The 15534-nt window shown below is 34.6% G+C and overlaps 1 protein-coding gene across 6 annotated transcripts in view; it reads right to left on the bottom strand.

Moving 5' to 3' along the window:
- The window catches only part of stj (voltage-dependent calcium channel subunit straightjacket), a 241739-nt gene extending 226961 nt beyond the window's left edge, over positions 1-14778 (bottom strand). For 5 of the 6 annotated variants that reach the window (XR_016192865.1, XR_016192864.1, XM_089233704.1 and 2 more), the window contains exon 1: positions 14464-14757. Coding sequence is in view for 4 of the 6 variants with exons in the window: in XM_089233704.1 (XP_089089830.1) it covers positions 14464-14633 (170 nt within the window). In the remaining 2 variants the exon portion in view is untranslated. Of the gene's footprint in view, positions 1-14463 lie in introns of all 6 variants that reach the window. The other variant, XM_089233705.1, reaches the window with a different exon arrangement.
- Positions 14779-15534: the final 756 nt, after the last annotated feature.

Consider the following 15534-nt stretch of genomic DNA (forward strand, 5'->3'; position numbering starts at 1 on the left):
ATTTGAATCGGTTGCATCAACTCTAGCGAATGCCGAAAACCGAATCTTGCATGCTCTGTAATACTTTTTTATGGTCTATAATGCCTATCTTTTTATAACTTCAATAGTTGATGCTTGCTTATAGAATGGGGGGGGGGGGGGGTTATTAAATTTCTCATACTATAAAAATCATCAAGTTAAAACAAGTGCTTGATGCGAGTTGTTTTTACGTAAATTGTGAAAAAAAACATCCTAAAAGAAAAATGGAAATGAAGTAGTTTTTATATTTGACAAAAAAATTGCACGAAAAAAAATGAAAATTTACTTTTGCGTCAGAACTATGAATTTTGTAAAGTGAAGTGTAATTTTTCTTCTTAACATAGTTAGTCTTATATGCTGTTATTACCAGGAATACATTTGCTGCGCAAGTACTGCTCTATTAACTCACAAGGAAATTGTTCAAAGGTGTCATCCTCAAAAAATTAAAAATATTCATCTCACCCAGAAACACATAAAAACAAAAAATTAGCTGCGGAATGAAATTATTAAAGCTACAAAAAATGATAAAAAAATGGCAACAGTCGACTACTCATCATCTCTCGCGCTTCTTGGTGGTTATGTACAAAAATTTATTTTCCCTCTTTTCTCCAGCATTTCTTTTCGTAGAAACTCCAGTTGTTTCTCTTTTTTTCCCTTTTTCTTCTGTCTGTGCTATATCTAATCTTGTGTCACGTATGAATGACGTCACTCCAAGACTTTAGGGCTGCGGGATTATTTTCATTCTTAGCCTCTCTCTATTGGCCCTCAAAATATTAATATTTTCAATTTTTTTGAGTGACCCATAATAATTCTGCCGGATAATTTTATACTTATTTGCATATTTAAATGAGTAGAATTAAGGTTAATTTTTTTAGAAACTTTTTGAGGATGACACCTTTGGACCCTTCCGTGTCAGACATTATATAAAATATGTTAGAAGGAATGAGTTATTTGAGATTTATTATTCAATTTTTAAAACTAAAACGTATCATAAATAAACATATTCGTCGTAAAACATGATGGGATGGTTGAGTGAAGAGCAAATACATGTGTGTTCTGTGAATTATAGTGTGCTCAAAACACGCGCATAGATTAACTTTATTTAAAAATTATGCGCACATTGAAAATAGAATATATAATAGCTCACATTTGTTAAAGTATCTATGTCGTGCATTATTCAACATTATCACCTAATGGTATAAAATATGTCAGGAAACTTCAGAGGTATTTATCATTTACAATAGAGTTTCAATTTTAATTCGATGAAAAATATACAGATTAAAGAGAAATGATCGGCTGGTCTTTGGAGAATGGTGCCGTATATACGTCTACCATCTATACACCCGACGACAATTTCGAGATGTTCGATGTTACCCATTACTGAAATTAATTTTCTTTCCCGATTCTTTAATTAGATGAAATAAATTGCTGAGTAAAGCACCACTGCTCTCTAGTACGTTGTCACGAGAAAGATTTGCATATTATTGGCGTTTACGTTCATTGTCAACTGCACTTCATTTGAAGTAGGAAAGGTTTTCCTCCGACAGTGGATTAAGAGAAAGGGCTGCAGGTGCAAGAAGAGTTAATTCCGAGGTAAGAGAACCACTGATTTCTCCAGAAAGAACCAAGAAAACTACTCATCGAAGAAGCCTTAACGAAAATGTGACTTTCTCAATTTCAACTTGTAGAAACATATGGCACTTTGTCAATTTAATGTATTTTCACAACTACTGTTTGAAGGTTGCGGAACAAGCTCAGTATGCCAGTGTATACTGTATATATGTGTGTGTGTGAGTGAACCTAATTTTACTTCGCAAGAACAAATTCTCTTGCTGCGGCGATAACTTTTTTTTATCGCAGTCTCCGTTTCAACTTGCTCAGAATAATGACATTTTAACGATGTTTGTTATTTACTACCTTTAACAAATATATGCAAATATGTGTGATGCATACGTTTTTTTTTACTGAAAATATTTCAAACACTCATATATATGTAAAGAAATCAGAAGGGAGAAAATTTACTCGTCTGGAATAAGGTTGTTAAATTTTATTAACTTGGCGGCTACGGAGTATATTGAGATGCTTTAAAACACCTACATTGGATGCTTAAAATGCAAAGAAATACAGTATAATAAATGAGTCATTTTTGGTACAAATCCAAATACACATATATATACCATGTCTTTCACTACGATCTTTTAACTTAGGTATATTAAATCTGCGTAATTAATCAATAATTTTTTTTATCGTTGAAATGAAAATTATTTACTAAATATTCAAAAACATAAGACGGTACCGTTATTAAAAGTTTTGCAAGATGTTCTTAGACTTTGGATGAGATAAAACCTTTCTACTTTATTCGAGAAATTTTTTTATAAAAATAAAATTTAATTTTATAGTCAATGCCCCTTTCTTCCACGAATTTCGTAAATAATGATTTTCATTACAATTTCAATAGAGGGTTATCGGTGAAAATGGTTACGTATCTTTCATATAAAGAAGAACCTTCTTATATAAAAACATAAGAATATGCGTTTTTAGGCACCGAACACCTTGAAGGAAAATATGTTAGGCAATGAAATAGAGGTTGGAGCTTGTTTATAGTAACTATTCCTGTTTGTTATGGTACTCAGAAAAGAAAATGCCGCAGATGATAATAAATTTCACCGAAGAAATAGAAAGACATTTTTTTTTATGGTTCTAGACCATAACACTTGAAAATGTAATCCAGCTCGTCAGTACTCTGTACCGGAAAGTTTCTCAAACTCTCGTTCATGTCCAACAATAAATATACCGTATGTATTCTCAAGGAGGAAGTCGCTATAAAAACTATGTATATGCATACATTTTTATTTTTAATTCTCATGTTGTTCAGAATAAGAAAATTCTTTCGTACAGGGTGGTTATAAATAAACTGACACCACTCAGACGTATGCAATACTCATTCTGAATGGACTATTTTGATGAAACGTGGTATATAGCATATGTGGACTATGGGGAAAAGGAAAGATTCTATAAAAAAATACTTCAATTTTTGACCACCAAATGAAAAAGCGGCTCTTTTTATCGCAGTTGTCTTTTTCACATGGTGCAAGTAACGTATATACCAAATTTCAATGAAATACGTCCACCACAACGGGCGCTACATAGGTCGGAGTAGGGTCGCTTTAATTATGCTGACACTACTTTGATCTATGTAACGCCCGTTGTGGTGGACGTATTTCACTGATTTCATTAAAACTTGGTATATACCTTATTTGGACCGTGGGAAAAAGATAACTGCGAGAAAAAAAAACCGCTTTCTCACCTGGTGATCAAAAATTGAACTTTTTCAAATCTTTCTCCTTTCCCCCCCCCCCCATGGTTCATACATCCTATATGCCAAGTTTCATCAAAATACCTCCATCAGAATGAAGTCTACATACGTCTAAGTAGTATCAGTTCATTTATAACCAACCTGTGTAAAATTATAAAAATTTTACAAAAATTGTACAAAATTATAAATTTGATCATTATAGTTGTGAGATACAAATCAGATGACTATAAAATTTTTATTAAGATTAATATCGTCTCAGCCTTGATGTTGTCTACCATAGAAAAATCAAAATGTTCTAAAAGAAGTTTAACCAATTTCTAACTTTTCTACAATAATTTTTATTCATTGAAAAAATGACTGAAATATGTATTCAACTATTTTTTTCTGTACATATAATTACATTCCAGTTCCGATAAAAAAAAATGCTTAGTAGGTAAAAGCTGTGGAAATGTTCTGACAATCGATCCCTTTCATTAGCTAAAAAAAGCATGAAAAATAAGAAAAAAGTGCTCATAACTGCATAAAATGAAAAATGAGTATTGGACTTTTTTTTACAGGAAGATGAAGAAAAAATTGGATTTCATGCGATCATTTTCGTTTGGGAAACAGTCGAATGCATCATTAAATTCGATTGTGAAATACTCCATTGTTTCTTTTTTTCCTTCGATAAATGCCGATTGCTAATGTTAGGGTGAAGATGAGGAATTGTAACGCGTGGTTCTTAATTACCAAGTAATCCCAACGAAACAGATTTTGAAAATCCAATAATACTCCAAAAGCTACCCAAGCTCGATATCATGTAGGACCATTAAGGCATTTCTTTCAATAAAAGTTACCTTTTAAATTAGTAAATTCGGTACACTCGAATAGAATCGTAAAACGAATCGATTTGAAAAACATAATTTTTTTTTACCTTTTTTGAGCTGAACTAATTTAGTGATGTGATCACATTTTTAATTGTACAGGACAAAATGACATGTTTCCACGTCCTGATTCGGAGTGATTTTATAAGACTTTCAATATTAGTTTCCGTTTTCGAATTTTTACTTCGTGCTAAGATACCCTTTCATACATACTGTTCCAACTTGTTTGCACAGTAGATACTGTATCTTCGCGCAACCGTTGACTTTAGAAAGATACTTTCCATTGCAAAAAGTTTTAAAATGACGTGCGGTTACTCAGATCTTTCAAATTTCCCAAGGGGTCGTATACATAAAAAAATAGAAAAATTAAATTCTTTTGCAGACGGTTTTTAGCGGTGCGCTAAAATTTCCGACTCGTGGAATGTAAACGCAGCTATGAGAAGTAATTTATAAAAAACTTAGAATATGTTAAAAAGTGTTGAAATATTTTTTAAACGCAATATTAACGAAGATATTCGACTTTGAAGTTTTCAGCATTTATTGCCACTGATTGAGGGCGAGGAATGCATTCTGTGGTTTACAAATTGCGAAACGCAAATTAAATTCAAAGTTGTAAAATTCCGTAGTTCTCAAAAAATGTAATTGTTTTTTTATTATGAATGAAAATATAAAATGGTTCGGAGTTCAATATCATTCTATTTGTGTACAGTGCCTCTGAGCAAATGAGAGCTTGCCAACACAGTGATAATTCAACAAAATATAGTAGTTTTATATATTTAATATCTCGACCAATATTGCATTTAAATGTTTTTGCAAATAACTCTTCAGAAAAGATCTACATTTTAATGACTTGAACTTTCAGCGCACAGGGACTGCTTAAAAAGTTAATTTCTTTTCCTTTTTTTTTATAGAACCCCTGACACAAACTTCGATATTTCAAGTGACTTTGCCCGTCATTTGAAAACTTTTTGTAATCAAAAGTATGTTTCTCTAAAATCAACGGTTGCAGAGAAATTTGCTGTGCAAACAATTTAGGACAGCCTGTATAACAAAATCTTCGTATTCCAGAGAAAAATTGTTCTTCACTGAAAATCTATTCAAACTAATCGAATTTGAAATTCATTAACCCTCGGATTTAAATTCAGCTCAAGAATAATAGTTTATTCGAAATACTTCATCCAATGAAGCAGCGCTGCTTTGAATTTGTGTACTAAAGAATAATTACTATTATGCGAGAAATGAAAATAATAAAAATAGAAGTACATAATAGGTCCAGAAAAATCATTCATTAATATTTACATCTCGGTTAGTACCAGATATGGCTGCCAAACATGTCATCATCTCGGTACAAAATGAGATTCTACACCGACAACAGAGTTTCCAAAATTATTCGACGATGTATGATAACGAAACAGAAGATTGAGGAAACAGTTTGAATAGCGTGTTCATGGGCATCCTTCCAATAACCATAGCTAAACTGAGATTACACTATTTTTCTTTTCGTCGGAGAGATGCGATGCGTCCATCAAGTCCAGTACAATAGCTAAAACCACTGGGAAAATAAAAAGTATTTGATAATGGAATGAGGAAACCCCAAGAGGATAAAAAGAAATGTTTATTACAAACCAGTGAATGAACCAAATGAAATGAAATTGAAAGAATAAGGTTATATATGCGAAAAACATGTTAAAATTAGATATAGCTTTAGTTCAATTTAAAAATAACTACGAAAAAATAGTTGCGTTGGAAAAAGAAATCTAATAATAAGTTTGCTTGCAAAAAAGTATCTAATATACAATATAAACAAAATGAAGAGCACAAAATGATTTTTATGGGCAGTAGCATGCATGAAGGGTATGCTCTAGTTTCTAGTACTAGCAGTTGATAAGTGATTTCAGTGGTTTTCTATACTCTGAAATTTTTTCAAATATGGCTAAACGTTAAGACATTGGGAATGACGTTAAACGGAGCATGGAACACATGTTAGCAGATTGGAAAACACAAACGGCAGATTATTGAATGTTCTAGGTGTAGATAACTGGAAACGATGCAAAGATGAATTTTCCTTCAAAAATTCATCATCGCATAGTTTCCATTTTTCTATACTTTATACAAGTGGTTCTCAACCTGGGCCCATATGGCCCCCTTACGGTCCAGGGATATTCTAAGGGGTCAAGGATAAAAATCTGATGAAAGGGGAGTCACGACAAGTGGTGACGAGGGCTTTGAAGAATTAAAGCTTTCAAGTGAACTAATAAGTTAAGAACAATGTGTCGACTTCCACAATTCAGCAGAGCTATCCAGGGTCATCTCAACTCATGGGAATATGTGGGCGTCAGCCGGGGTCTTATATCGGGACTTACGCGATGAAATCTGGTACTATGATTTTCGAATGTAGGTATGTAGATATGCAAGCTGTTACTTCCAGCTGAGCAGGGCCGTGTAATGTAAAAGAAGCAGTGAAAGGGTGAATTCGGTAAACCCCCCAACCCCGCCGGTCCAGCACCGGGGCACCAGGCCCACCTTCTCCCCTTAGTTGCGGCAGCGATGGGGGGTGTCCGGATTTGCTGACTTATGATGACATGGGAGGAATGGGTTTTTTACCATCATCAACCGCCTTTTATAAAAATATGAAATATTCTTAATGGCATCTTTACCGTGTGTGCCAAAAACGACAAAAACTTTTGCTAGTTTGTGTGCACCAGAACTAACATATTCCCTATTGATAAGTCCTCCACAGAGCCACTTTAGTGATCTCTAAATGTTCCGCGGATCCTTCAAGTGATCCGGAAATGTGTCTGGGCCACTCAAGTGCTCTGGAACTGTGCCACGCGTCGCTCAAGTGATTCGTGATTATGCCGCGGATCACTTAAGTAATCTGAGAACGTGCCGCGGGTAACTTGGGTGATGTAGAACTGCATTGGGGGCCGCTTCAGTGCTCCAAAACTGTGCCACATGCCACTCAAAGGATCTCTAAATGTGCTACGGACTACTTATGTGTTCTGGAACTGTGTCGCGGGTCACTTAAGTAATCTGCGAATGTGCCACGGGCCCACTTGTGTGATCTGAAAATGTTCCAAGGGCCGCTTAAATGCTCTGGAATTGTGTCACGGGTCACTTAAGGAAGAAAAGAACACAAAACACTCATATCAATGAAGAAATATATGTTTCAAAGTGGGGAAAAAAAATTTCCCCGGAAAAAAATAAAAATAATTCCGGAAACCTGAAAAGATGGACAAAAGAGCTAATTTTCCGAAACGTGGAAGGACGCTTGAAATTAAATCAAAAAGGAGGACGGTTGGTAACCCTAACCCAGAATCGTGTTTGGGAGGGTCTATTAATTATGTAGGTTCGTTTGATCGTTCCGTGTTTTACGCAAACCCATTTTTCTCATATAATTCGGCTCTTGGGAGGGATGATTACCCACCACCCCTTCTGAGGATTCATGCATGTCTCATCGGTTCCAGAGATGGAGCTCATTTATCAAATTTTTGTTCATTATAAATTTAATTTTGATTATATTCTATAAGTAGAAAAGGTATTGCTCTTGGGTGAGGGTAGGAGGCCCTGCATAAGACAGTGGACTCCGAGAAGAAAATATGATCCAAAGGCCATGGGCTGAAAAAGGTTGAGAAACACTGCTTTATATATGAAAATGGTAAGTGGCATCATCGCTGTGTTTATTGAATGTTCGCGAGGAATGATATCGAACTTGATACATCCAAGGTCTGAATCAGTCGGAATGACACTTGTTTTATAAATTATCGTGCTTTTATGGACTTCGACATTATATTTATGAACATGAGTCATTCCTAACTATTTCAATCCTTGTATGTATCAAGTGTGATATCATTCATACGAAAATTCACGAATCTCTCACTCTACCTCTTCCAATCGTGTTTTTCATCTTTTAAAATATGTTCAATGCACTCTTTAACGTCGGTAAGCATTTCTTGACGTTTAGCCGCATTTGAAGACATTTCAATGCAAAAGTCACTCGAATGTGGGTTATCAACGATCTGTATGTTACCCTTTATGCATGTTACAAAAAATATTTTCTACCTCGTTTTTTTAGCATATTAGATGTGTTTTTCTAACGGAAAACTTTTGTGTTTCGTCATTATTTAAAACTTAACTAAAGGTATATACCTCTCTAATCTCAATATACTACGGAGACTAATGGATTTATATACAGGGTGTATATAGCAGCACGCACTGCAAATTATTGGCGAACCGTTGATCCTAGAGGCATACTTTCAATTAGAAAAAGTATCCAAACAACGTGTGGACTTCAGATAGGTCATTCATATTACAAGGGGTTGTATGTTATTTAAATTCAACAAAACTAATTTTTTATACGGGCACCTAGTGCTCAAAAACTCAATTGAAAAGTCGTTGACCTATCCCTCCTAAAGCCAACAAAAAAAATTCCACGTTTCTAAGTGTAGTAATTAGTGAGCTATTTAAGTTCAAAAACATAGAGAGAAAAGGCGGGAAAAATCAGCAAAAACTAACGGATTATGCTTTTCCCCAAATTTTCTGCTATTTTTCAATTAAAATATTTAATCGAATATTGGAGTTAAAAACGTGGATTTTTTTGGCCTCAGGAAAGATAGAGCAAGTTTTTGAGCTCTCGCGGTGTCGATATAAAAAGTTAATTTTATTTATTTTAGTAACTGTACAACCCCTTGCAATATGGAATTGTGAATGAACGTTATTTAGAAACTTTTTCTAATTGAAAGTATGTCTCTAGGATCGACGGTTAGCTAGTAATTTGCGGTGAGGGCTGTTACCTATGCATCCTGAATATAACAATCTTATTCTAGACCTATTAATTATTTTATTTTATTCTGTTCATTTACGGGTTAGCAACAAACGTTTCGTTTCATCATCCAGGTTTCCTCGTCTCATAATAAAATAATTTTTTCTATGGGTTGTAATGCTCAATCACACTATCTGTACTTAAGACCGAGTAGTGCAAATACGAATGATGCTTTTGTATTGACATGGCACTTTCTATGATGCACATCACCTTTTTATATTCATTTCACAAGTTTGACGGTATATAACACGGTTTTCTCTTCTCATATACAGCATTCATTTTGTAAGCTCCATCAGAGGCCGAGTGTTGTACAGCATAAGACGCATTTGTTATTCAAAAATATTTTCTGAGGGAAAAGTTTATTCTATAGGTTACTGCCAAAGCCCGAATCGGCCGAGAGCTTTGGCCGAATTCCGATTTTCAGTAACGGTTCGAGATTTTGCCGGCCAATTCGCGAAGTGGCCGGAGATCCCTGGCCAAAGCTCGGTGTGCTGATGTAAGACGGTCCGGTAGGCGCCAAATCCTTTTTTTTTCATCGCTGATGTGTGATACATGGCTATATATATAGTAACTGTATTGCATTAGCTCCATGTGACGAGAGAAAAAAAGATAAATTTGAGAGAATAAACTACAAAAAAATAGTGATATAAAAATAGTTTTGTTTGTCCAATTTCGAAGATAAAAATTATTACCGTGTCATGACCGCGATATAATGGGTTCCCATATAGCTAACGTGGCCATAATTATCATAAAACGATACGCTAGCGATGACACGGAATCATGTCTTTTGTTATCGGACTTTGGCCAGGGATCCCGGCCACTTAGCGAACTGGCTGGCCAAAACCCGAAATTCGGACATTGGCCAAGTTGACTCACAATGAAATTGGGCGATTCGCGATCTGGCAGTAACATATGAAAAATACGGCAAAAAATACACTTTATTGTATGACTCTTTTCCTAAAATGCATTGAATGTTTTCAACGTTTTGTAAAAGTGTCCAAATTTCATTTGTTTTCCTGACAAATTTTTTTTTTTAAGTACTGAAAGAAAAAGAAAAATCAAAGGAGATATATAGATGTTTCAGAGTTGACTAGCAGCTTAATAGTCGAACTCTTTTCAAAAGAACCGTCAAAAAGAGCGCTGGTTAGCCAAAATTGAAACAGTTATATAGAAATTGAGGGAAAAAGTTCATTACTCTGTTGCGTTGGTTTTTTAGACATACTATATGTATGCAAAAAAAGCAACATTACAAGAATGCTAATAATTTTTATTCAAGAAAAAATTTTATTTATACAGTAATTTATTTTATAAAGCCCCTTATCAGTATTACGTGATATGTAGGTAAATGCGTGTTTCGCCGTAAAATATTAATGAAAGTAATTGTGTGAATAAGTTAATGATATGAAACTACATATCTTGTGATGATGGCTTTTTTACTACACAGTAGAGTGATAATACTAAAAATATTTCGATATAAAACTTTAATTTTTTGACTAAGAAATGATTTTTCACTCATATTTTCTGTAAAAATTCAATTTTATAGAAATTTTTGTAATAAAAAGCTGGAAATGTGTAATAGGGTAATTTTTAAATTAATTCAACTGAGAAGAGAATGATTAAAATCATTTTTATATTATAATGCTTGAAAAATTAAAATAAATCTTTCATTGTTGCGATGTTAGTTCTTTGGTTAGTTAGTACCATCAAATAGTAGACTAGAATAAATGAGACGTGAATATAGTAAACGTAACATTTGAAAATGAAATGCTTGGGTATACTCTGGATAATCAAGAAAGGCACGGAAGCGTTACTTGAATATACTCGGGAGAAACTGTTAAAGAGTTAAGACCAGGGGTGCACAACCTCCGGCCCTCCGGCCTCCGGCCAATAGCTGGGCTGTCCGTATTTCATAAAAATAACGGATATCGAAAAAAAATATTCATTTCATTTCAATCATTTCTCAAAGGCAAGTAAAGTTACCAATTACAGCCAAAAATTGTCAAAGGCAAGCAAAGTTGCTGAAAAATTTCCGAAGGCAAGTAAATTTCTCAACTATCACTAAAATTGATGAATGAACTAAAATTGAAGTCACCAATCGCGGGAAATCGTGTCTACTGCAAGTTGACACGATTACATACATTCATCAAGAAAATGTTGATTCCTTAAAAAAAACCGCGTATGTTTAACAAATATGTGAGATTAATATATTTATGACTGAAAATATTATGATAGAGTTTGAATTATATCATAATATAATTTGTAAGTCACGAAAAGATCTCAATTCTTGATTTCATAATTGAGCCTTTTTGAAAATAAGAAAATAAATGGGATATTTTATATAAAAAGTTAGATGGCCAAAATCTCGGGAATATCCCAAAAAATACGATCACATGGTCACTTTTTACATGCAAGTTTTTGGCCCGTGAGCGATAGAAATATGGTATACGTGCCTCACGGACTGAAAAAGTTGTGCACCTCTTGATTATAAGGCAGGGATTACACTATAAAAGTTTAATAAAAGTTATTTTATAGAAATTGAAAAAAAAAATGTAACCGATAAGCGCATCGGTTATATTCGATCAAGGCTTATTGGTTGTTTTTTCAAGTTTTGTAAAAGATCCTTTATCAAACTTTTATTTTGTGATCCCTGCAGGCTGGGATTACACTATAAATGTTCGATAAAAGTCCTTTTATAAAACTTCGGAAAAACAACCAAAAATCGTATCAATTACATTTGCTCCAATGTAACCAGTGCGCTTATTGGTGGCATTTTCCAAGTTTTGTGAAAGATCTTTTATCAAACTTTTACAGTACAATAGTGCGACACTGAAATCAATTGTGTTTCGGCGGCAAAGAAATTAGACTTATGGGCAGTTTTCCTGAAAATGGATTTCCGTGAAGAACGCAATTGAGATCCCAATGTCAATTATTATATTTTCAGATGTTTTTCACGCAACTTTTTTGTAGGTGTTAGGTGTTATAGACTGATTCTCCGTTTTGATCTCTTTCGTTGCTAAGGAGAGATTTTTTTTCCTGATCATTCTCAAGTACTCCTCCACATACTGAAGCCTACTCCGTGGTCTGAGAACTTTGGCGGTCCCCCAGGTGAGGATTTTTCGCAACTTCCCCTCTCTACAGCGTGCCCAGAAAGTCCTTACCCGGGTCCTTTTCGTCTCAACCGCTCGCTGGTTATAGAAACATACTTTTAATTAAGAAAAATATCCAAATAATGTGCCCTTTTTTAGATGTATCATTTATTTTACTAGGGGACGTATATGTACCGAGATACAAAAATATCATTTTTTATACATTCCCCTCTATCCTCAGACGTCCTATTAAAAAATTATTGCCCTATCTCTCCTGAGTCCAACAAAAAAAATCACATGTTTCTAATGGCAATCTCAGAATTCAGAAAAGTTTTACTAAACCGCAACTTTGAACAATCGTGTTTTCACGCTGTTTTTTTTTTTTTTTTTTTTTTCAAAGTTTGTCTCTCGTCTTCCTTTTGTCAGAAACGTGAATGTACTTTTTTTTAATTTGGAATATGATGCTTGAATGTTTACTGTGTGTACCCTTGTAATCCATCTGTTCCACATTCGTCTAGCACGCATGGCAAGAACAGAACAATGTTTCAATAAGGGATACGCATTTGCGTTTCTGGCAAAAAAAAAAAAGTTGATAAATCCAAAAAGTGAAAATTTTCACATTCATGTTTCTGGCATATGGGTGACGATATGCTATTCTTTCCCTCATTTTCATCAATTTTTGAACTGAAATGCCTTGGCCAATATTGCACTTAGAAACATGAAATGTTTTTTTTCTGTTGGGCTCAGAATAGATAGGGCAACAACTTTCTAATCGAAACTTAGAGGATACGGGAAAAGTATAAAAAATTAAATTTTGTACCTCGGTACAGACATCGCCCCTGGTAATAGAAATGACACATCTAAAGTGAGCACGTTATTTGCATAGTTTTAATAAGTGAAAGTATTTTTTTATAACCAACATTTGCGAAGAAAAAGTTCTGGGTAAAGGCTTTCTCTCTCTGAGCACGTATAAATTTATAGGGTTAAAGGAATTTAAATAATAAGATTAATTCCGGGCAACGGGCTGGATCCCCATCATCCCAGTGGCCATGATATAGGTTACTTCTTTCATTCATTCAAGTAGATTAACAAAAAAAAGTATTTTTTCTTTGTTAGATGAGTTTGTGAGATAAGTTTGTTGAAAGAGAAGACTTATTATATACTCTCTCTTTATATTTTTGAAAAATGTAAATTCATTAATAGAGGTTTCGCCTCGAAAATATGTAGAAAGAATAGGTTGCGTCTTATATATCGACTTATACAACGAAATCTTGGAATGATAAGAGCTGTACAAAGTTCTTCTGAGACACGTGGAATTGAAATTTAATTTAATCAGTTGATATTTTTCATGAGATAAGAAACTCACAATCTTCTATGCAATACAAGGGAAAAAACATAGGATTAATATCAATCACACGTGATTTGTCACACTATAAAATCGTATTTTTCTTAGAGCGGGAAAAAGCCTAAAGAGCTGGCTTCTTACAATAGAGACATAATCATCCAAATGTAAAATCTGATCACGTGGACAATAAATCTACCAACGGTCGATGCGTTACAAATGTCATAAATTGTCCGCGCCATATGTGGTTGGTTGTATTGTGGTTCAAACATCTAATCTCTCCTACTTAATGAATAATAGGAATTGAATGTTTATGTATGTGATGAAGGGGAATATATATCTGCGTTAAACATGGGAGTATAATAATATCTCACACAATACAGCTCTCGAAAATGTATTTTCGATAAGAATATGGATGAAGAACTACTGTAGACACATCTGATTTCATATTGCCGACCTGAAAATTTTTTTCGACGGAACCTCACTGGGCGCTATGGAAACGCAGAGTAATATAAATAACATTGGCGATGCCTTCGTATTCTAAGCAGGTGTGTTTACTTCAGCACTGCTAATTGATCGTCATTTTGGCGCAGAGAAAGTACTCAAGACAAAACACAAGCACAGTCAGCAACTCACAGAATTTGTCTGTTTACTTTCCGCATATGAAACGCAGAATTTTCACGCAATACTATTTGCGAATATTTCTGGAATTGAGGTAAATTTTACATCTAATTTTTTTTTCGATTAATACCACAAAAACCTCGTGTCTTAAGTAATCTAATTTAAAGAAACGCGAATATTCGGCCATATCAACGTGATATAGACACAAAAACAGCGCAAATGAAATGATAATAAAATTTATGTGAATTGTCAAACAATTTTAAGGTGACGTTCCATTATATTTTTGGGGTGATTGGATATTTTTCCGTTGCACATTCGAAACGACTAGAATTGCATGCAAATGGTCAAGTACCAAGAAAATGTAAAAACAGGTATTATAAGGTAAATGTACTTACTCTGATGCGGCAATTTCGATTTCATCTACTGACACGGTCGGGTCTGTAGGCTTGATGCAAAGCAATAAGATGACTGCGACGGTCGGCCAGAAAGGTTTGGGCCCCGAGATTTTGTGGGTCCGGCGGGAGAATGCCGTCGCGGCTGGTTGCCGGTACAGGAGTCGCACCATCGTTTTATGGTCACATGGGTGCGTTCCGGAGCCTGCAAGTCGTCGTATGAGAGAACTGCTTGTGTCTTTCTAGTCGAGATGGTGGAAAGCTTTGCTGTCCTCGATGTTGCGGCGAAGTCCACTGCTTCCGTCCACAGTCAAAAACAGTCGTAGGTGGTGGTCGGGAAGGGTAAGGCGCAAGAGTTACGCCACTCATTGGCGTTTCGAGATCACATGGCATATTATCGATCGCAGAAGGGAATAAAACGATTCCATTGGACAGCACACGCAGACGGAGTGACGTCACTAGGCGTGCGCCCAAATCTGGAACAACATCTGTCCGTAGTAGGTAGGTTGGCAGGTATGCAAGATTATACATATAATTCTTGAATTGAAATAGATATACATGCTTTCGATGAACATTATACACCGTGATAACAATGGTTGGAAAATTATAACATTACAAAGCTTTCTTGAACTTTTTATTCCTCCATTTGATTAATTTCCTACCAAATATTTATTTTTCGCAAAAATCGTCAGAGAACTGCAGAATTTGTGTGAAAGTTCACTCTCATCAACAAAGAAAAACATTTAAACCTAGAGAAAGTTCGTTCTGCTTTTCTGTAACATCATCTAAGAATAAAAAAGTAAGAATAAACGTGACTTTTTTGTGTATCTCAGAACTGCAAAATTTGAAAAAATATGCCCATAGGCTACTGCATGGAGACTACTACATAATAAATCACACTAGGTTTAAACAGCGTTGCCCATATAATTTACGGCCAAAACTGGCCAGTGGTATTCAGACGGATCGATTTATTTCAAAAAGTGCGACTGTATAAAAGAGAAAAACTATTTTATTTTTATTATGTAATGGAAATTTAATTTACCTTGATTTTTAGAATATCTGGAAAATTATGAA

The sequence above is a fragment of the Pholcus phalangioides genome, unplaced genomic scaffold (genome assembly GCF_987345545.1).
Source record: "Pholcus phalangioides strain wild (caught in Gottingen) unplaced genomic scaffold, Ppha-v1.0 ptg000007l_1, whole genome shotgun sequence".
Taxonomy (NCBI): Eukaryota; Metazoa; Arthropoda; class Arachnida; order Araneae; family Pholcidae; genus Pholcus; species Pholcus phalangioides.